Here is a 21,806-nt window from a genome sequence, read left to right as displayed (position 1 = left end):
AAGAGTCCAGAAGATGCAAGAGGGGAGAGGGGCAAGGGAAAAATAAGCCAGAAAATCTCAACAGATAAATAAGAACGCTCAGATGCATGACATGATTATAGTGGGGAAGAATGTCGATAAATCATGTTTATTTTCACCATCCTTCATAGATCATAAGTAATTAATATAAGGAAAAGGGCTGCTGCCAATGAAATTCTTTTCCCATCGAAGTCAAAGCCAACAGTTACAAGAAATTAGCAAGTAATGATGCCTCTGCTCCCTCGTACCTAACAAAACAAGGAGGTACGTCTTGACTGTAATTCAGATTGCAAGCCAAATTTGACGAGCTTTGCGGCTTAAAAAATGATGACTATACAGGGCAATTTCGTCCCTGTTTTAAGTTTATATTGAAAGATTAAAAAGAAAGAAGTAAAACAACAGTTGGAACACGCCAAATGCTTTAATAAACGAAGAACACTGGAGTGCACCAACACGCGACAACCATAACAGGCAAGCAATATCCTCACCTTACCTCACCTCACCTTGGTAAAACCCGTAGCAGTGCAAAAATATATAGCTGCTCAACATTCTTGCATATTTTCGAGGTTATGTAGGTATTCAAATCGATCGCAGTTTACTCCAATTTCCCTGAGTGCAGAGCTTAGCCGTGGCAAAATTTTAGCCAGCGTTAGCTTGAAACCGACTGAACAAGAATGCTCCCTGCTCTTCTCAGTGGAGCAGGCATCTGATGTCAGTGAGCCAATCGAACAGCCTCCCATGTAGGCCTCGCAAGCTTTGAGAATGTAGTGACCACGCTTGCAGAAGTGGTCCCTAACAAAGCCCTCGAAATGCTACATCAACCAAACAAAGAGACAGGGAAAAAGTCAGATTATTAAATCAAGTCAGTTCGAACACTACAAGTCTAGCAGGACTGCAGCATAATTGTACGACCGTACTTAAGGAGACACTTGAAACTGAAAAGCCCGCCAGTATTGGATTGCATAACACTGATTGGATTGATGAAGATTCTGACGAAGAAAATGATATTTTGAAGCCAACATCTATTTCAATAGGATTGCATCAAGCAGCTTTCCTCATAGCGTTAAGAATTCGAAATATGCAAAAGCATTTAAAGCAGCAGTAGAAAAAGAAAAACTAATGCTACAAATAGAAAGGATAGAAGACATGCAATAGATACACACAGGCAGGAAGGGCTAGCAATTTGTTTTACCATGGGGGGCCTTCTCAGCAGATATAGTATAGATTTCAGATTCAGCAGATACGTGTTCTCATTGTAAGGCAAAGAATTCTTCTCGCCTTCAACGGTTCCAACCTGCTTTTCATATCCCGCTTCATTGAAATATGGCTTCGAGTTAAGAACCAGACCCTGAAGTGAAACAAGAACTTGAAGGATGCTGGAGGATGATGGGTCCCAAACTTCATTTCCTTTGCCGGTCCATGTATTTAAAAGGCTTAAGCAAACCTTCCCATCAACATACAAATTGGGGTTTACTCTCAAACCACCAGAATGATAGTAGGCTGACTGCAAGGTGGTGAAAAGGTATTATTAGTAGAAGAGAACTCATTTTGGAAATACAAATCCATCTTTCATATGCTAGGAATTGCTGAGAGCTAATCTTCAAGAAACATCATGAAAAACAGAACAATGTAGCTTCAATTACCGGAGGAACTTGAGGGTACTCAGGTGGCAGGTGAAAGTCAAAGAAGAAAAGGCCATCTTGGTATGGTGTTCCACAGGCTCCAATTATTACTGCTCTTATTAGATCCATGCGTTCCTCAAATACTCTGACATAAATGGCATCTGCAATCACACTAAAAAGATTAGCTTCTGATACCTATTTCTACCCAAGCATTGATGTTCTAGACATGTATCACTGACCTGGTAAGTTCTTCTCAAGAATGTTCCATTCCTGCTGAACCTTTTTGACCCACTTCTTTCCACAAGTACCCTGCATTTATTTCTTACTATAATGAGTATCAAAGATATCCATATATCGTAATCAAGACCAAAATAATCTGTATCCTCATATGAATGAAAACCTTAGCGGTGTTTTAATTTAAAGACCTTTTCATTTATACAATATCAGCACTCATAAACTGGAAAAGGTGAAGTAACCAGAAACATTTCTAGCATAAAAGAAGAAACAGTAGCAAAGGCCACCTGCCCACTATCCCCAAGGAAATGATGATCCAAGGGGTTTTGCACGATATCAAAGTGCTTGAAGCTATGAGGACCATCACGACTATCTGGCCCTGTACTTCCAGCATATTCTTCCATAGAAGCTGAGCTGTCTACATCCTTTTTCACGTCGTTTTCTTCTGCTCCTGCCATATTACCGCATCCCTCTTTCGCATCATTGACATACACACTACCAACAGAAGCCTCAGATTCTTTATTGTGAGTTCCCTCGTCTGCAGCTTTTTCTGAAACCTCGAGGACTTCCTGTGGATTAGCTTCATTTTCATTCATGCCATCAGAACCAGAAATATCCATTTGTTTTCTTCCCCGAGCAAACAATCCTGTCGCCAATCTGGTGACATAACCAAGAGCAGCAAGAGGCACAGAAAGTGGCCCATTTCGTCCAGCATTACCATTATCTGGAGAGAGAACATCACTGTTTTCCTTTTCAACATTCTCATCAGTTGGCATTTGAAGATCACCTTCCTGTAACAAAGGATACAAGAACAAATGAAAAGCCAATCAAACAAGTAAAATTCAGAATAATAGCAATAAAAGACATTAACCTTTCCAGAATTATTAAGTGTGTCCATTTCATTTTCATCAACCGTTTCCCAACTAGCACCATCATCACTAACTTCACTTCCACCGTCAAATGAGTCTCCGTCATCCTCTCGACCAACAACATAAACTTCATGAGGTCCAACCTAAATAAGAGGTAGGAATGCATCTTCAAATTACTAAAATTGCAGAATAAATTGGCACACAGATGGTGATGCCAACTAGCACACTACATAAACTTTTCAGAGAGATTGTTCATGTAAAAAAAAATGGAATGCTACAATTATATGAGTCTTTACTTCAAAAGAGCCACACCTTTGACATCTTCCCATCACCCCATATTACTTCAATATCACCATCTTGAAAACCAATTATGTTCCCAACCCAAGACAAACTACTAAAAGTTGCACAGGATTCAACCTCAGGTGCCTGCTCCAATTCACCAAAATCTGCATGCTGCCTGCTTGGATCAGCTTTTGTGCCCATTGGGTCTTGGTCATCCTCTTTCTCCACAGGACTTTCACAATTGACTGTTTCACTAGAAACTGAAACCGATGGCAAGCGGACAACAACATCCCCATAACAATAATCATAATCTTGATGAGCATCCAGTTCGTATGCACTCACCACTTCATCGCTATCAAATTCCTTGGGATCCTCTGGCCTTGATATAGGCTTAAGCCATCGAACACATACAGTTCTCTCTTTGGAGTTCACACTTCTTACAATCCCCACACGTTTTCTTTCAGAAGAATCATCCACTTCATTTGAAGTCTTGTCCACCACATATTGCTCAGGGAAGAATTCATGATCATTTGGACTCTGAATAGGAATCAAAGATGTTGAATCCAGTTGATTTTCTCTTCTTCCATCTTGCCATACTACATCAACCTTCGTCACAGTATTTACAATAAAAAGAGCCCTTTCAAAGGTCTCATCCCTTCTATGTGTTCTCTTATCTCTTTTGAATAAGACTTTCCGCAGCTTTTTGCGATATGTAGGCCAACTTTCATGAGTAGATTCCTTCAACACCGATGATGAACTACTGCAAGAACATTCTGGAAGTACATTTTGTTCAGCTCCATTGTCTTCACCTGCTACTAGCGTTTCGTTAACAATTGTTGAATCAGTAGCATTAGGCTTGGAATTTTCTTTTAATTCTATACTACTTTCACAAAATGAATCTACCAGATTCTCAGAATCTAGTGGATCATTTGGAGGATCTGAGACCATGCCACCTAAGTTAACTGTGTCATTCTGAATTTTCAGATCTTGTTCAGGAACATCTGCAGGAAGTCCTGAGCCTTCTATGCTATCACATGTTGGGTTTTCCATATGTTCTGCAGTACATCTTTCTTTCGGTTCTGTACTTGTCACTGAAGTATCATCAGCATATGATGATAGCTGTCCAGGTGGGAGGAGACAACAGTCAGCTAATTGCCAATTTGCATGAGAAAAACAAGATAACAGAGTTAGCTTCTTTGGATTCTGTTCTTCAGGCGGAACAGTTGCTTGGTTGGCACCAATGCCAAGATAGGCTGATGCTATCCAGTAGACAACAACAGAAACTGTTTCAACTTTGGTTACAGTACCTTCAAGACGGCTTGCTTTCCACAATCCTGAAAGCCACCTAGAGGTTCTAAAAACAGATGATGATACAGCTCTGACACGCTGTCCTGGGTAGTATGGACAACTTGTATCATCAATAAGCGGCTTTGAAACTGGCTTCAGTCGCAGAGGATCAGCCTTGACAACTTTACAAACAGATCCATCATCAAATAAGACAGTTACATTATCCAAAACTTCATCCACTCGGCCCAGCCAAGGTCCAAACACTACAAAGTCACCAACAGTGAATTCCCTTATGCGTTTAAGATCTCTAGAAGATACACCTTTTATCATGTCCCTATCTGCAGCTTGTAGATCAACTGTGATGTTAACATCCACAACAAGACCCAATTGACCCATTGGATCTGAAGCAGAAGCAACATAATCTCCATGCAAAAAGCTTCTATCTACAACTGTGATGTTGGTTATATCATCCGTTGTTTCTGACCCATCCGTCCATGTTAGTCTAACTTGGCCATCTGGTAGAGAATCATCATTGTCATCACCATCCATGTTGACAGTATCATCACCGTCACCGGTAGCACCAACTTCTGCGTCATTCCTCTCTTCCATCTCTTCATCGTCACTGTCATCTGTGATGCTACTATCTGAATCCGAGTCCCCAGCTACTTCCATCACTATTCCAAGCAAATCTCCATACTTACTGCATTTGACAACATCTTGTCTATATACAAATGAATCTTTTGGCGGGCCACTTGTAGGTTCTCGACAGTTAACTTTCTCCCCATTTTCTGGACTCTTCTCAGCTATAGATCCAAAGTCATTTGATGCATCTTCCATTAATACCACAAATTTCAAGTTAATTGATTCGAAATTCAGAAAGCCTGTCAACAGCAAATGACAGTTAATTTTTTTAACTTAAAATCATCAGATCATGCTACGACAATAAGAACTTTCTTTTTTAAATCTAAGAATTTAAAACTACATGAACCAAGAAAAGGACATCCAATTAAGTTCATTTTAATATCATTCATAAGTTGGTCCAATCACAATGATGTTATGGTGCAAGTCTTTGAGTCCAATTTCAAACTAGCGCAATTCCCTTAACTGCAGGATTTTACAGCCTGCGCAGATCTGAGAAAATACTCAGCAAATATTCATATTACGTCTGAAAAATATGAAACCAGAGAGATTTATTTGATAACGTCATGATCTATGCTTTAGATTTAGACTCTATTTGGGATATGGGAGGAAACCGTGATCTAATCTGAAGGAGATACAAAGATTGGATTGATAAGCTTACTTATTTGTTTCTTATTCGGTTTTAGTTATCTTAAGACTATTTATTTTATTTCTTACAAATAAGGTCTTATAGCTTGTAATCTAGACATGCATTGAATTATTGAACTAAATAATCTTTCGTCTATCTCTCTATCTCTTATTAAGTCATCTCACCTTGCCTCTCTCTCCTCTTTGCAGTTTTCCTTTTCACCGTGCCAGCCTTCTTTCTAGCCATGTGCAACTCTACCAACGCTATCGACCTACCTAGCACTATTATCCGCATTAGCCCTAACCATCAGTTTACCGTATCCAAACCCTAGATGTTTGTACCACTTAGCTAAGCCCTTTTCACAACCCTACCTAGAGTAAAACTACCATCAATTGGCCTCCTCCAATCCCTAAATGCACCACCTAAAGCCTTGTATGCACCAGCAAGCTAAATCAGCCTATCTAGCCTCTCAACCCTATGTTGATGTGCATCGCTATCGAAAACCAAGACCATTAACCCAAGCCGGTGTGCACTTGTGAGGTTCGATGCTCACCGAACCTCAAATAACAATATAGGAAGCATAACGAACAATCTAAATATGATGAAAGCAATGCAAGAAAAAGTTTCTCTTCCTTCCAGAAATGTCAAGACAGTGGTGAGACCAAGATTGTATTTTAACCACACAACAGGCTTCATCCAATTGAAAATATATTGTCAATCTACCTCCCTCCCCTAAAATCCACCGTGTGTGTGTGTGTGTGTGTGTGTGTGAATATTCTGTACATACAGCAAATTTGTTTCATAAAATGCTCACATAACTCACCTTGATACCTACGCTAACTTAAGTTTCTTTGTTGGTACTCTGCAATGATATGAAACACTAGCTCTTGCCATTTGTTTTCCAAAACAATTTCTTAGCAAATAACTAAACTGAAATTGAAATAATTTTTTTAAAACACTCATTACGCTATTTTAACTTGAAAGTGATAGTTAACTATGGAAAAGTGAACACTAAAGGTTGCAAAGGCAGCTACATGGTCTTTACTTGAAGGAACTATATGGTGGTCCGGGGGGTGCCAGTTAATCGGCATGACACATCTGTCTGTCATGGTTGGAGGGGTCAGCATATCTTGTATGTAGTGGTTCCTCAGTGGGTCAGCACAAGGTCAAAACAGTTCTAAACAATGTTAGCACAAGTTAGACGCAAAGAACATACAATGTCTCTTGCAACTGACAGGACCAGCACCTGTAACATTAACCCAATTGGCACATAATCATAGGTAATGCCCCTAGATAAGAATATAGTAACATACTCTCTACTTCTTATGAGATGCTAGTAAAAATATGTCTAAGACTTGTCCCAAACTGCATGCAGTTTAATTGAACTCTAAGAAATTAAAAGCCAACAAACTTATTAAATAGAGCAGGAAAGAGGAATAACCTCAACCAGATTGTCAAAACAATTAAAGATTCAATAATGTGCTCTTTTCTTAGAACCCTTTTGACCAGACGAAGGTCTACTAGTTAATATGAAGGTCTCAGAAATGTAACCTGTGGAAGAAGGTTGTAGGATCCATCGCAAACGCTAGCAAAGACTTTGCTTTCACACAGTATTCAGAGAAACGTAAATACCAATTCAATAGCATGTTTGCATGTAGACCATGAAAAACGTAAACGTAAAACAAATCATATCACTGGCTATAAAGATTTACTCGGTAATCTTTCTTTCTCAACGTTATTCCGAGATTTATTATTCTCTTGCAAATTCACAATGCCTCCATGCAAAACTCACATTTTTATTGCACCTTTTCTATTCTGGAACTTAAGTGGCACAGATTAACAAAAACGCATCAAAATAATCATTTCAAAATTTCAGTTAAAAAGAGCTAACTCTCTCAGCTGCATCCTCCTTTAATAACCATCTTTTCTTTAAAAAATCATATTTCCTCTTCCGCGTGGCCACTAGATAAGTCCTAATAGCAAGATCAAGCACTCAAATGAAGCGACTCTAAATTTCCAATAAAAGGATAATATCAAAAATAATCGGATAAATCTCAATAACATCGACAAAGGCGCATCCAAACCTGAGACAATCGCGACGCCCTCCAGACACGAAACCGAACTAAACGAAAGATCTGCAGGAAATCCAAACAACAGCCCTTGATCGAGGAGAGTCCGGCGAGCTTGTATGCCGCTCGCCGCGAGAATCGGAATTTCGACGAGAACTGAGTAAGGGATCGGATTCTAAACACCTTCGTAAGATAAGGGAGGAGGAGATGACTTGGAGAAGGAGAACGCCACGAGAGATGCCCTAACCTAAGCTCGGAAGTCGGAAGTAATATAAAGACGTAAGGCAACAAAAAAAAATGTACACCGAAGCAAATTGCTATTATTCGCAATATCTCTTTTGTAAGTTATTGCTAGAAGATGGTAGTAAACATGGAGACCGCTATAGTTCGTAGAGTCGGTGCTGTATTTGGCTCGCGTCTCGTGTTATCACCTGAGCCTACTGAACTCGGTTTGTTTTGCCGGGTCGGATCTTAATAAACTACTAGAGGCGAAACTTAACTGTGTGGACTTTGGATCCAAATGTAAGCCCGCAGTCAAATCTAAGTTTCAGTTAAGGGTGCAAACTGCAAACGGGTCGGATAATATTCGATCCAGTTCAATATCATAGATGTGAAACAGAGCTGCAAATTTTCTATTTAATTGATTCTCAAATTTGCTTACTTTAACCTAACCCTCTTAATTATAGTTTTGTTTATCTTTTATCTTTCATAATCCACATTCCACTATTAAATATGGATTTAAATAGGCATTTTAATATCCTGTTTATTGGTAAAACAAAATAAATAAATTTATTAGTGTACTGTATATCCTCAAACCTTGGATGTATTTAGATTCAATCATTTGTTAATTTATCTAATTTATATATTTATTTGTATTTTAATTTGCTTATGGTGATATCTAATTTGTATTTGAATCTATTTAAGATCTCATATGTGTCCATTTTATATCAATATCTAATTTGTACATTTTAATTCTAGCATAAGTTAACCATTACGATCCGTATTGAAGCAAGCATATATAACCCAAAACCACAGGAAATTGCTTATATAAGAATCTTAGAGCAACCCTATGAAATGGAAAATGATCCATTTTGATTAGCCTAAATTTAGGCTAAAAGATATTATGTCCAACTTATATCTAAAATTGATTTTTAGTTAATAGAATCTGTAGAACAAAATTGTCTAATGCTATTAGACATTTCAGGTTTTAGGATTTTGTAGAATAACGCCTTCACTTTCAATTTCATAAACGGCCAATTTTATTTTATTTGCAGCTTTAGCCTATTTTGATCTCTTTCGTAGACTCTTAGCAATCAGCACACTTTCCCTTTAATTGGGAGGATTATCAAGCAGATTCGCTTTAATTAAAGCAACAGCTAAACACTCCTCAAGAAAAGTTCTTCACACAATATGCAAGGTGTAGTATGGTATAGTATAACGTCCGAGTAACCTTCTCAACCAGGAAAGAGAGAAAAAGAAAATAAAAAAGACCACAGAAAGAACTGCTGATAAAAAAATATTACAAACAAGAGAAGACTGAGACAGGAAGCAGTAAGTAGTAATTACTCACACTCTGCATCACTATTAACCGAATATAAAAGGAAGAAGAACACAAACACGATGATGACATAGCCGATGCTTTACTTCTGATAAAATGGCAATGTCTTGGATGGCATCTAATTTAATTTAAGATTGGAACCATCTAATCAGATGGTTTTACCAACTGTACAAGTAGATATGGAGAGGCATCGATTTCTCAGTAAAGGGTGTTATACGTAAAGAAGGTAGCTGCAATAGAGGCTATACATATCAGGAGAGAAGGGAGTAGGGTGATGTTAAGAAGAAGATCTTGTCCTAAATAACCAGCCAAAGTAATCGTGGCATCTGCAATCACACGGGCCAAGGTACCGGCTTCCGTCGACAGCAATCCACCGTTGTAGGTTCCACGGGCAAGCCGGGATGACATTACTCGAGAGAGGAGGGATAGATTTACCCCTGCATGGAGCATGCAGAATGTGTGAGATAAATGAACTAGTTTAAGTTGCAGCCCTGGTACTAGCAAGTAACAAGTTGTTTCCAGGTTAACCAGTTGCTTGCAAGGTAATCAGATCAAAAGTATGAAATTACGATGTAAATGGAAATGGTGGTGGAAACACTGAGATGTCAAAGGACAAATAACATCTTTATCAAGTCAACTGATGCCCTTTGACAGTATCTAAAATTTTTTCAAAGGCATATTTACAGAACCATTAATTCTGGTTACAATTGAAGTACGAAATATATTTGGGTCCAACTATAGTTTTCCTACTTAAAAGTTGCTGGAAGTTCTTCAAAAGCAAAACCTTCGACGATTTCCAAATTACTAAATTGGTAACTGTTTATAAGTCGGTCATTAACTAAAAACTGTCATCTTGAGAAGTAGAGATAACATGATTTGACTTGCCAATGCAAAAAAAAATGGCATATCAACTAATTCTGGCCACAAACTGGAAAGATTACACAAGTTTATGTGATGTAGGTAATAAGTACAAGAAAAGCAAGACAATCTGAAAGAAACTAAGCTAATGAATATTTATATCAACTCAAACGAAAAAAAGAATTATGCTAGATCCTGGGGCTTATGCTTTTATCTTATTAATAGTTGTCATATGCAAAAAGTATAAAAAGACCCGGTACATTGTTCTTAAAGGGGGTTTTGTAGAAGAATGTTACAATGAAAAGGACCGGTGATGAAACAATTGAAGCAAAAGATTTTGGAGAAGCAAGGAACCCTAACAGGAGTGAAATGTACTCGTTATCATTCTAGTGCTCTAGTTACGAAAAAAAACTCTGGAAATTATCATTTATTTATTTCATATTTTCAGTTCATCTCAGCTCTATCTCTATTATTTGTCTCTTTTAAGTCAGTAGGAACAAAAAAATTTGTTGCTCGCAAATCTGGCAGAAAATTACCAAAACTCTACGACCAATTTTACTTTGGAATCACCCAGAATAAGTCAATGACGAATAGAAGTTTCAATTAGAATGTTACGAGCTCAAAGTTTTAAACCAAAACTTACCTTCAAGTACTTCTGCAGATACGAATGTGATAAGGGCGGAGCAGACATATTGTGGAACGGAGTAGGTTGTAACATGGAAGCTTAGAATTATACCTAATAAAATCATTATTTCAGATGCCAACAAGATCTGCCTGCAAAATGTGAAACATAGGAAGTTACGATATACTGGGACAGTATAACGGTGTTCTATAAAATTTCAAGTGTAATGAAGCAGTTCTTTCACTATGTTTATTTGGACAGGGATGTGGAGAAACTGAGCATATTGATTTTTCATGAGCTGGTTAATGAATGAAATGACTGACATGACCTGCACATCTAGTACGGCCAAGTTATGAGTTAATACTATCAGTCTATATTTGTTCATATGTAGGCTAATTGTGTGCACGGACAGAAAATGTCCTTCATATCTGGTGAAGAGGATTACATTTGACACCAAGGTCTTCAGTTGGATACTGAATTACTGATACCTAATATTTCCAAGGTAATAGACAAAATTCATTATCTAATTGAGCCTAATTCTCTTTAAATTTTAATGCTGTCCTGATCATAGTAACAGACCCTTACACCCTTTCAAGTTTCAACTAAGCCAAGACAATAAGACTGCATAAGAATACTGTTATCTAGGTTTGTATCTAAACACGGTGGTTCTAGAATGTAGTATGCGAAATTTTGCCTTTCCACATTAATCTAGTGTGTAGAATACAACTGGAACTCCGGAACAGAAATGAATGAATCATCATATCTTACTGCAAAACTAGTTCAGCAATCAAAAAATTTACTAGCAGCAATGTCAGCTCCAAATGTTTGTACGTAACTACTGTATTTATAAACAGGATTATCACACGGATGGACATCTACCAGCATGTGTAGCTTAACTCAGGCTGTCAAACAGCAAATGACATCTAAGCTCTTTTAAAAATTGTGAGGAACTAAAGGTCAAGATTCAGTTAATATAACAATACTTCTCACAGATTACACCAGAATTGCTTAGTTAATTAATTCCCTAGAATACTCTTAGGAATACAAACAAACAGTCAGAGTGCATGATGTAGTTCCTATAGGAAATGGAGATATATTATTATGACTACAATGTGTGTGACTGTGTTCAAATGATATAACAGGTAAACCATCTTGGAGAGTCCATAACTTTTTTTCTCTCAGGCAATTCAGGAATGAATACTACAATCATAATAACCTTTAAGGAAAATCAAAGCCTAGAATTCTTGATAGATACAGAGGTCAACAGCATATACTTATATACCTGTCCTGAAACAAGTTGGTAAGGCAGGTTCCAACAATTGCATTGACCGGAAGAACAGTTATCCCAAGGATTGCTAGAAAGATTGCCACTGTGCTAGTAGACCAATTAAAATAATACGTGGTAATGACACTTGACTCAGAAAGCAAAATTTCCATTGCATATTTGAGCATAAAATAAATTAATAGCTGGACCTGCAAAAGCAAAAGCAAATGTAAGTGACTTGAAATATGCAAACAGTCCAAATAGCTCTTTAAAGCAGTAGTAACTATGACCTATTTAACTGATGTGAAGCATGAAAAGCTGTTATTGCAGTCGTAAGATTAAAGATTATTTAATTTTAGAATAAAGTAATTCAACAGGAAATGTTTTCCATTTAAAATTTTAACTGCCAAATATGCTATAATTTCAACAAAAGTCCACTGAAATTTTGAAACAATAATCGTAGCCTTTTCTTTTCAAAAAATGGGTAGCAAGAATTTCATCAAGCTGCTGCACAAACCAAAACAAAAGGACCAGCATAACTCTATAATATAGCTCTTTAAAGCAACCTATTTAGCTGATGTGAAGCATCAGAAGCCAAACCTTTACTGATGGCGTCAGTAGTCTATAGGCTGAAGCAATTGAAGTTGCAGGTCTATGAGATTCTTCTGAAGATTCTTCACTATCATTACAATCTTCTGCATCTTCATCTTTTATCTCCTTTGCATTTATGAGCAAAGGTTGCCGAAGACCATCTTCCAATTCAGCATTTTCGCCATGACCTGTTTTATTCAGTTCATAAGAAAGTGAACTAAATAATTTCTCGTGTTTATAGATTTAATGTCATAGGCTGCTTCACATCGCCACCATAAGGTCGACATTGCCAAATAACTAACATTTGGCCTAAACAACAAAGTATTATTGAAGTAAGTTACAAGTGTTTAGTGCTAAATAGTTTATCAAAGAGAATTATGCTTTACAGCATAGAAGTGCTTCAAGATTGCTTGGATTTCAAGGAGAATGTTCTAGAGTGCTATTTTTTTATGATCCCTCTGGGAACATTCTGCCTAAATCATGTAATGCTTGTTCATACTATCCACACCATGTGTGGTAACAGGAATAAGCAGTTGCAGACTATAGGCGACAGGATTGACAAAATTTATAAGTAAAATGCCTAAACTAGCTCACTAATAATCGGTAAAATCATAGAAAAATGTAAAAGGTCATCCATTTGGGTCAGATTAATTACAGAACTTCCAAATAAGATCCACACTGATCAGTATAGGGACACATTAAGATATGGTTACACGAAAAAGAAAATCAATTGCATTGTAGGTCCATATGCTTGCTAGATTTCTAGATTTCTACACATATTTAATTTACTTTTTAGGAGCATCAGGATCAAATATATGCTTGCTTATGTCTGCTTTAAAAGATGTACCCAGGCGTGCCCTGTAACTAGAGAGGTTTTCCATGCCTCAACCATCACCACATGGGTGCAACCGTGCAAGGAGACAAATCTTACAGTTGCATTCTAGGTCCACGAATGGTATTTCGTGTGGTGGTAGTTTGATTACACACTTACTCTTAACTAAATGTTTTATGTCACAAACTAAAAAGATTCTATTGATCATTACTCCTTTCAGAACCCTTGACAATAAACTTAAGATGCTACGATCAAGAATATCTCTTAGGACCTCTTTTGAATGAGGTTGCACTCTCTCAATATCTACCCATAATTTCATACATAACAATCCTGAATGAGAAATACCAAGTTTCAATATATGTATGAAGCAAATAGTAACTGATTTTCAGCTTACCAACATCGGCAGACTGTGTAAGATCATCCTTGTAGGTACTACGATCAGGCTCTTTGAATGAAACAGCCAACCAAAATAAGTACAGAAGCCAAGCCAATGACATGATCCATCCAGGTAAAGTGTTCTGATTAAATGTGAGAGTGTAAACTGTAAACTTTGTTTGTAGAAAACCAGCAAGGGCAGGACCACAGGCCATTCCAAGAGCACTTGCACTAACAAAACCCGCAGAAGCTTGTAGCCTAATTTTGAGAGGTACACAATCGCTGATATAACGGCGGTTTACAGCTCTTGCAGATCCTAGCCTGTATTCAAGACCAACGAATATTAAGTTATACATTGATGCACAGAGCTAAACCATAAAGGAACTTTATTTTTGCATCAACTAGCAGAATTGAATAAAGAAGCATATAGTAAAGTGCATGAGATAGATAACACAATTCTTACATAGACCTCATCATATCTACATTTACAACAGCTAATTTAGTATCAAACTTTATCATCATCGTCAACCTTTTCTGTCACTATAAGGTTTGGTATGTGCAATTTGAAGTCTGTAGCTATAGAGGGAAGGATCAGTGAACTTCTATTAAAATGTCAACTTGACATAAACCATATAAGACTTGGTGCCAGGAAAGGGCCTGACAGCAACAAATATAATCCACATGGGAAATAGGGATAACTACCAGCATAGCTTAAGCCCATGCAACCAGCAACCTGCAAGTTTTATACTGAAAAATAACCAAAAGAGGAAAGGAATCACTAGTTTGAGTGCATGTACAATTTTTCAGAACCAACAGTCACACCATATTAATATAGAACCCAGTGATCGGTTGAACACTATTTATAAGGCCAGTGGTCTACAAAACCATAATAATTGAAGAAAGAGGCCTACAGTTAAATTTAATCTTTCTGCAGTTGGTTTCACTAGATATGTGGGTAAATGTTTAATGCAGATTTAATTCATTCACCTAATATGTAGCCTAGACAGGTGCAACCTTAAATCACCATGATAACAAACTTTTAATGATGCATGCTGTTTATCATCGATATGCTCAGAGTCAATTGTGTCAAATTTCTCTTGGTATATTCAACTGCATAAACTATATGTTACAATTACCAATCCTCTTTAATTTGCATTTTTCAGTACCTCAAACTAAGAGATCCTATTTGCATAAATAAAGAAAACAACCTTCTTCCTCCAAATTAACAGTTCTTTCTGTGAAGGGGACAGTCAGGCAGCAATTCAATGAAGAGAGTAAAAAATGAAATTTCTATTCTTATCCAGACAAAGAGAAGAATTGCTTACCCACATAAAAGTCGCCCTACTAGAAGAACTGGTAATGAATTAAGATCATATGCCAAGGCATATAGTGTGTTTCCAAAAAAGAGCATAATGCTGCTAAATACAAGAGGTCTGAAGTATGACTTATTTGACCATGCACTAAAATAGACCGAGGAGAACACTTGTGCGACAGCCATCGAGCCAATAATTACACCACAAACTGTTGGTGCAGCTCCAAGACTCACTGAGTAGTCATCTGCTGTTGGGACAATAATATATGTGTTGACCATATAAAGGAATGTGTTTACTAAGTTTAGCAGAAGAGATATAAAATGGTAATTCTGATCATCAACAAGATCCCCTGCTGCACTTGGTGTATCTTCCTGAATGATAAGTGCATGCTTTCCTAAGAATTGCAGGAAATTTGTTGAACATGTTAGTTTGTCTATTGAAGCATTTATTTGGTCTATGACAGGGTCCTGCATGCAGAAAGATATTGTCAACAATAAGATCCTTGAACATAAACAAATACTATGTCATGGAGTAAATAGCAAAACTTCACCAGGAAAGGAGAAACAAAATAAAACCTTCAGAACTATAGATGGATGATCATAGATGGATAACTGGCTTCCTTGACAATCCTGAAGATCTGCAAGGTTGCGAGACAAGGCACCTACAACAGCACCAACTCCCTGCATATTCAAAAAGAAGTTGAAAAAACTTTAAATAAAAAAATTATATGGCAACCATGAAAACAGATCTGTCCACAGTACAGTGTTATCAAGATACAGTGTACCAAAGAATATACAACAACATGATAAAAGAAAGAGGACTATTATAAGGAGCCTATTTATGTCGAGGAAGGGTTTTGAGTGAGGAGAAATACCACTTGCTTGAAGACTTGCTGCAGCTGAGAATAAGGATGATTTGCACGAGTAGTGACATAGTAATCAGTGAACTTATAGCCAAAGCGCTTATCAAACTTCTTCAGTATCTTTCTAATACCAGTTGCATTCATATCAAGAAACCTAAGAAGCTTCAGGAGATCTTGCCCTATAATCCTGTAAGCTTCTCTAAGTTCACATATTTGGCCTATATCTGGCTGCTGCAGAAGAATGCTACGCTGTTCTCCCAAGTTCTGGATTCTGCTTGCAAGAAGCCCTTGTTGTTCCAACAGGAAAAGGACAATCTTTTCAATCTGTGGAGAAACAGATAAAAGGAAATTTGTATATGTTCCTTCTGATAGAGTTAATATCACACCAAGAATGCCAGCAAAGGAACAATGATAGTCACTTCATGGTTCCATATCAGGTCTATAGATCTTCCCTTTAGCTTAAAGGGTAAATGACTCTCGCATAAGATATTAAAGGAGTTCTCCATTTTAGTCATGCTACTCTAATTGTATGCAATATGTCCACATCAATCTTTAATTCTTTTAATGCATTGAATAACATCTATAAAAATAGACCATGTACGCCCATATACTTCTTTTTTTGACAAACGGCAAAAGCCCTGTTTCATTGAAACAATTAAACACAACATTTCAATACACCTATATACTTTGCCCCTTTGTTCTCTTCTATTTGCTATCCTTGGTTTATTACAGCTAAATTTGTTCTCAGGTCTAGGCAATTTCCCCCTAATTTCCTTCCCAGGTTAATCTCATCTCTCAGTTTCTCAAACCTAAAAAAAGACAATTTGGTTTTGCCAAAAAGAACAGAAATTTGGTTAATCTCATCTTCATATCCCACATCATTTGCATAATATGCGCTTATTAAAGTTTTGCCACAACCAAAAAGAACAGAAATTTGGTTTACACATCTTTTACTTTACCTCTATGAAAATGTGCTGAGTATAAAATATTAATTATACCTGGTCATCAAGCATCCATGAGAACTCTTTAAGAACTTGCTGCAGATCTTTTCCACCCACCTGAGTCTGCTGAACATATTGCTTTACCTTTTTCTTCATTAACTTGTAATTGATGTAATATCTAAGAATAGAAAGATATTAACATTAAGACATGCACATGAACTTAAATCAAAGCAGCAAAAGGTCAAAGTTTGTTCGGAACTATCAAGTTTAACTTGAAAAGAGCCACCATAATTAAACCAAATAAGAAAATTTTGCTACAGAGGACAAAGCCAAGAGTATATGCTTTTTGTGCACTTGAAGATGACGACTTTAATATGTCTGGATATAGGTAATCTCCTACATAGTTGCAACAAGAGTAGGAGTAAATTTAATAAGAACTCTTCTCTAATCAAAATTCACATGTAGATTAACAAAATGAAAAACCAAATATTCTAGAAAGTTAAAGGGATAAAAAAAAAGGTGTTTCTGCAATTGGAAGGAAAAACATCAGAATATTTATTGCAGCAAAGAAAATGACAGAAACCACAATGAACAAGGTTCAGTAATAAGCTATGATCAATTGGAAAGCATATTAAGTAGAGAGCTATAACAATTGCTATTTTGTAAATGATAGCACAAGTTAGCTGATAATTGAGACTTACAGATATTCTGACAATTTCTCCTAAAGTTTTATGGAATTAACTATTGGGTGATGATATATCTTTCTAAGGTAATGTCGGAATTTATTTTAAGAACCTTTAGTCAATAAAATGAGAAGGAATTGGAAACTTATAGTTGACTAATAAGGTAGAAAGGCATACCCTTTCCACTCTTCGACTTGATCTGCCATCAGCCTCTTTCCAAAGTTAACCATGTTGATGTCAAATAAGTTAACCTACAGCATAAGTCAGTTCAATTGTAAGATCAGAGGCAATCACTTTTAGCAGTTATATGTATAAACTAAAAGGATATAATGTGTGCTCTAGGATCTTCTACACTCCAACTGAAAGATTGAAATAAATACTGGTTGTCTGACATCATTGTTTCATTCTGTTTCTTTCTTTCACTCTTCGTTGAAAAGTGATGCAAAGAAAAGTAAAAAACAATATTATGGAGTAAACAAGTAATGAAACAATTTATACATCATCACCAGATATGACAACTTTTTCATACATAAAATAAGAGAGCATATTTCATACAATTCTATACAAAGATATGATGGACTTCTCTTGTTCCTTTTTTTAAAACTTTCTAGTGACAGGTCAATGTGCTTCCATGAAATGCATATACTGTTGAAATTGATGTACCATTCTACTTGCAACATTATGCTCAACCCAAATTCAATGGTGATCTATTATGAGGCTGACATCCAAATAAGTCCGTAACTTAAAGAATAAGCTGAAATTTTAATGTGGTCCAATAATAAATTTACACGAATGACTTTAATAAGAATCCTGGCTAGTTGATAAAGGAAAATATATTAGACGCCTTGCTGCATACATTAGTATCAGCTTTCTATGCATTTGTCTTTTGAACCATCTTTCACTAGAATCACCTAAATTAACTGAAACAACTTACGTCCATCGTCAGCAATACAATGAGGCAAAAGTGCAAATGATGCTTCTTTATAAGGAAACTCATGATCATAAGTACTAGAGACAGTAAGTTTCATCTCCATCCATCAAATTACCACAATTCTTAAAAAAGGAATATGTTCAATTGTAGCTGTGATCTAGCATTATACTTCCTAGCAAGGTATGCCTATCAAAAGAATATTGTATCCATTTTGATGTTCGCTGCAGTTGCAAGTTATTATGCAACACCAGTCTATGTTATAAGCTAAGATGGCTGATGAACCACGAGGAACGATGTTCGCGGAAAGAACACTTTCCAATTATTTAAAATAGTGTTACCATGAATCCTTTAATGACCTTAGGAACTAAGCAGACACCTAAATCATATTTTCACAATTATAGCCAGTATAGTAGTAGAGAGAAAGAAAGAAAAATGTTGTGTCAACTAGGTCCAAAACTACAGACTACATATATTTTCACAATTACAACCAACTTATTAAGATGAAATGTGGAATTCTTTTGATGATTTATTATACTTTCTTATTCCTTCCCCATTAATATTCTTTCAATTACAGTATTCAGTACCTTATCTCATTGATAAATAGGCAAATCAAATGACTAAGTTTTTTCCTTCCTAAAAGTTTTCTTTTCCAACCTTTAGGAAGGAAATATTACGCAGTTATGTCTTACAATCTGGATTGAAGTATGATTCTTTGGGATTCAGTAAGTCATGGAGAATGGACATATTGCAGTCTTTAATAGATGAATGGGTCCGCTGATTAATTGTTTTATGATACGCATCTGGAGAGCAGATGTCTGATATTTCCTACAAAGAAAAACGTTTAGTAGACTGCTGCAGGTCTATGTTTCAAGGGTGAGAATGTCAATAAACCAGAGTGTAGTATTCAAGATCTATGGTTTGCAGAAATAGTACCCAAGATAGTAGTACTAAGTAAACCAAAGAGTAGCACGCAAGATTTGATCTGGTACAGATGACAGTGCACATGGTCAGTGCATATGCCCTGCATCTGTTGTACGTTTTCTGGTGGGAAGTCATACAGAGCCAGATGCTTTTTGTTAGAATAAACTAGAAGCTTTCTTATCTTGTTTGCATTATATTAATAAGGAGTATCCATACCCCAACTTGTGAAGAAGCTTAAGGCACTTAAATGTTATGATCAATGAGGTGGACAGAGTATTATACTAAAATTACGTGTCTTATTGTCTTCTTTTAGGACCTAAAACGACCTAAGTTTGATTGTCTTTCTTGATTGATATTTAGCTCGAAAGGGGAGACAAGATTTGATTATGACATCCTTATATAATAAAAATAGTCAAATCCACTATGTACCATTATATCATTGTCTTGTCTTCCACTTGTTGAATTTTTTACACCCATGTTCTTATCATGATATAGTGACTAGTGAGAACTAAGGAGTATACACCTTTCTGAATTTAGCAAAAGTATATGCCTAATTCTAGGAGATAAGAACCCAAATGGTCAAGAGTGATCCAGAACCACTTAATAATAAAATAACCCTCAAGTTGAAACATGATATGATCTACTATTAAAGATCACCACAAACGGAAATGGCATATTATGATTTCTACTCCTAAATAACAACTACAAACATTTTATGAGAACTTCATTCTAATATAACTCATATCGAACAACAACAAAAGATGCCACACAGCTACCCGTTCAAAAGCAAACGTGTAATTTTGGAAGAGATAAAAGTACCCCAGTATAACAACATAATACAACATTGTAAAAATAAATTCATAAGTATATAGACATAGATACTAGAGAGTGAGAGAGGCAAAGAGATCTGAAAGAAGAAGGACAGAGGGACAAGTGTTTAATTTTTCTAAGCAAAAGAAGAATCCACACAACAATAAGCAAACTAGAGAAACACACTCGTGAATGCGAGCAACTCCAACATTTCCATACCTAACAAGAATAATAAATGTTGGTTGAATTACAAGCTCAACAGAGTGCCTTTAAAATATTACTATTTCGCGCGCATCACAGGCATGGTAGATCCTATTTAGGGTGAAACGAAGTAAAAAACTCGACTCTGAAAAACTTCATTATTCGTGATTTTTAATGTGAAAATAGATCTAACTACAAATTCCTACATCAAACATAGAAGATACCAAGTCTATTCCCACATTTAGGGAGATCCGGCAACACTAACAAAAATAAGAGGCATTACCGTGCGAGCAGCGTGTTCTCGAATTCCTCTTCGGCAAACCCAAGTATCTTTAGATGACCATCAACAAACCCGAGACCGCCGAATTCGTGGCGAGACCTTGAAAGCTATGAATGAACCAAAAACAAAGAGAGAGAGAGAGAGAGAGAGAGAGAGAGAGAGAGTGGGGGTTTTATGCTAGTATAAGCTAAGATAGCAAAGGAAAGAGAAAAATGTAGGAAATTTTTTTTTTTTCGCTCTGTAACGAACTCTCGAAATCAACGGCGATGAGAGAGAAGGAAAAGAAGCCGTACGAGCGAGCCGGTTCGGTTCACGATACGGTACGCAGACGTGCGAGTCCTTCGCTCGTGATGAGCTACGAGTCGACTCTATATATAGGGTGTGCGGGGGGGAAGAGGGGGAGGGAGTAGCGAGCGGAGACCTCGACGTCAATCGTAGGAGGATTTTCAAAAAAGTCCTCTCTTGTGTTAAATACGTAGGAGCTATCTCAGCCGTCCATTTTGAGATAAAATAGTAGGTGGATAGTAGTAGTCTAGTAGAATGGGAGGGGCAAAGAAAAAAGGGGCCAGAACGAAAATAAGGTAGAATAACCGACCGAAATTTTCCTAATTCTAATGATTATGGAAGGGTCGGTATCGTATAAGGAATATGTCGAAGAATTATTCCGGGGAGATCCAAAGCGGACTGCCTTTCGGCACTACTGTCGATGTGCCAGCGAGAATACCTATTACATCACGGTAGTGATCTAGCCTCACATATATATATATATATATATATATAACATATGTTATCTGTATAAATATTCTACTGTATTAATCTTGGGCTAAGTTTAAATAATTTGATAAATAAAATAAAATTATTTTTAAAAAGTTTTTTTTATCTTTTTATATTTAATTAATTTTAATGATTGATTAACTCTAAAGCATATTCATTATAAGAGTCTTATACTAATTTTAGAGAGACATGCGAATAAATAAAAGGAATATTTTTACATAGTCTAAAGAAAATCAGACATTAATAAGATAGTTGATAAGATTGGCCACGCTCCACACCTGATGACCTGGAGAGGGCAAAAGAGAAAGGAAATTTGACCACTTGGAGGTTATTATAAATTTT

At 36.6% G+C, this 21,806-nt stretch overlaps 2 protein-coding genes across 5 annotated transcripts; both read right to left on the bottom strand.

The window, feature by feature from the left end:
• Positions 1–182: 182 nt before the first annotated feature.
• On the bottom strand, positions 183–7,928 carry LOC140762421 (probable ubiquitin-conjugating enzyme E2 23). 3 transcript variants are annotated; one of them, XM_073100212.1, is made up of 9 exons: positions 7,664–7,927; positions 7,471–7,552; positions 3,056–5,193; positions 2,746–2,886; positions 2,162–2,665; positions 1,880–1,949; positions 1,662–1,801; positions 1,211–1,522; positions 183–830 (listed from the first exon to the last, which is right to left on the bottom strand). In XM_073100212.1, the coding sequence occupies exons 3-9, from the start codon at positions 5,147–5,149 to the stop codon at positions 561–563; spliced, it is 3,531 nt and encodes a 1,176-aa protein (XP_072956313.1). In that variant the 5' UTR covers positions 5,150–5,193; positions 7,471–7,552; positions 7,664–7,927; the 3' UTR covers positions 183–560. The 3 variants fall into 3 exon arrangements, with proteins under 3 accessions (XP_072956313.1, XP_072956312.1, XP_072956314.1); XM_073100211.1 differs by lacking the exon at positions 7,471–7,552 and having other exon boundaries at positions 7,664–7,926; XM_073100213.1 differs by lacking the exons at positions 183–830; positions 7,471–7,552 and adding an exon at positions 837–1,040 and having other exon boundaries at positions 7,664–7,928.
• Positions 7,929–9,184: 1,256 nt separating this feature from the next.
• On the bottom strand, positions 9,185–21,045 carry LOC140763911 (SPX domain-containing membrane protein OsI_17046-like). Of its 2 annotated transcripts, XM_073102292.1 has the most exons (12): positions 20,984–21,015; positions 20,694–20,797; positions 17,725–17,798; positions 16,922–17,042; positions 15,936–16,247; positions 15,637–15,741; positions 15,074–15,528; positions 13,768–14,069; positions 12,551–12,729; positions 11,969–12,159; positions 10,708–10,838; positions 9,185–9,643 (listed from the first exon to the last, which is right to left on the bottom strand). In XM_073102292.1, exons 3-12 carry the CDS (start codon positions 17,775–17,777, stop codon positions 9,405–9,407), a joined length of 2,088 nt encoding a protein of 695 aa, XP_072958393.1. In that variant the 5' UTR covers positions 17,778–17,798; positions 20,694–20,797; positions 20,984–21,015; the 3' UTR covers positions 9,185–9,404. The 2 variants fall into 2 exon arrangements, with proteins under 2 accessions (XP_072958393.1, XP_072958392.1); XM_073102291.1 differs by having other exon boundaries at positions 20,694–21,045.
• Between the last annotated feature and the right edge of the window lie 761 nt (positions 21,046–21,806).

This window comes from Typha angustifolia, chromosome 7 (genome assembly GCF_048772165.1).
Source record: "Typha angustifolia cultivar Huaian chromosome 7, ASM4877216v1, whole genome shotgun sequence".
NCBI lineage: Eukaryota > Viridiplantae > Streptophyta > Magnoliopsida > Poales > Typhaceae > Typha > Typha angustifolia.
Note: the sequence above shows the minus strand (reverse complement) of the source record. Positions and strands in the feature narration are given on the sequence as shown.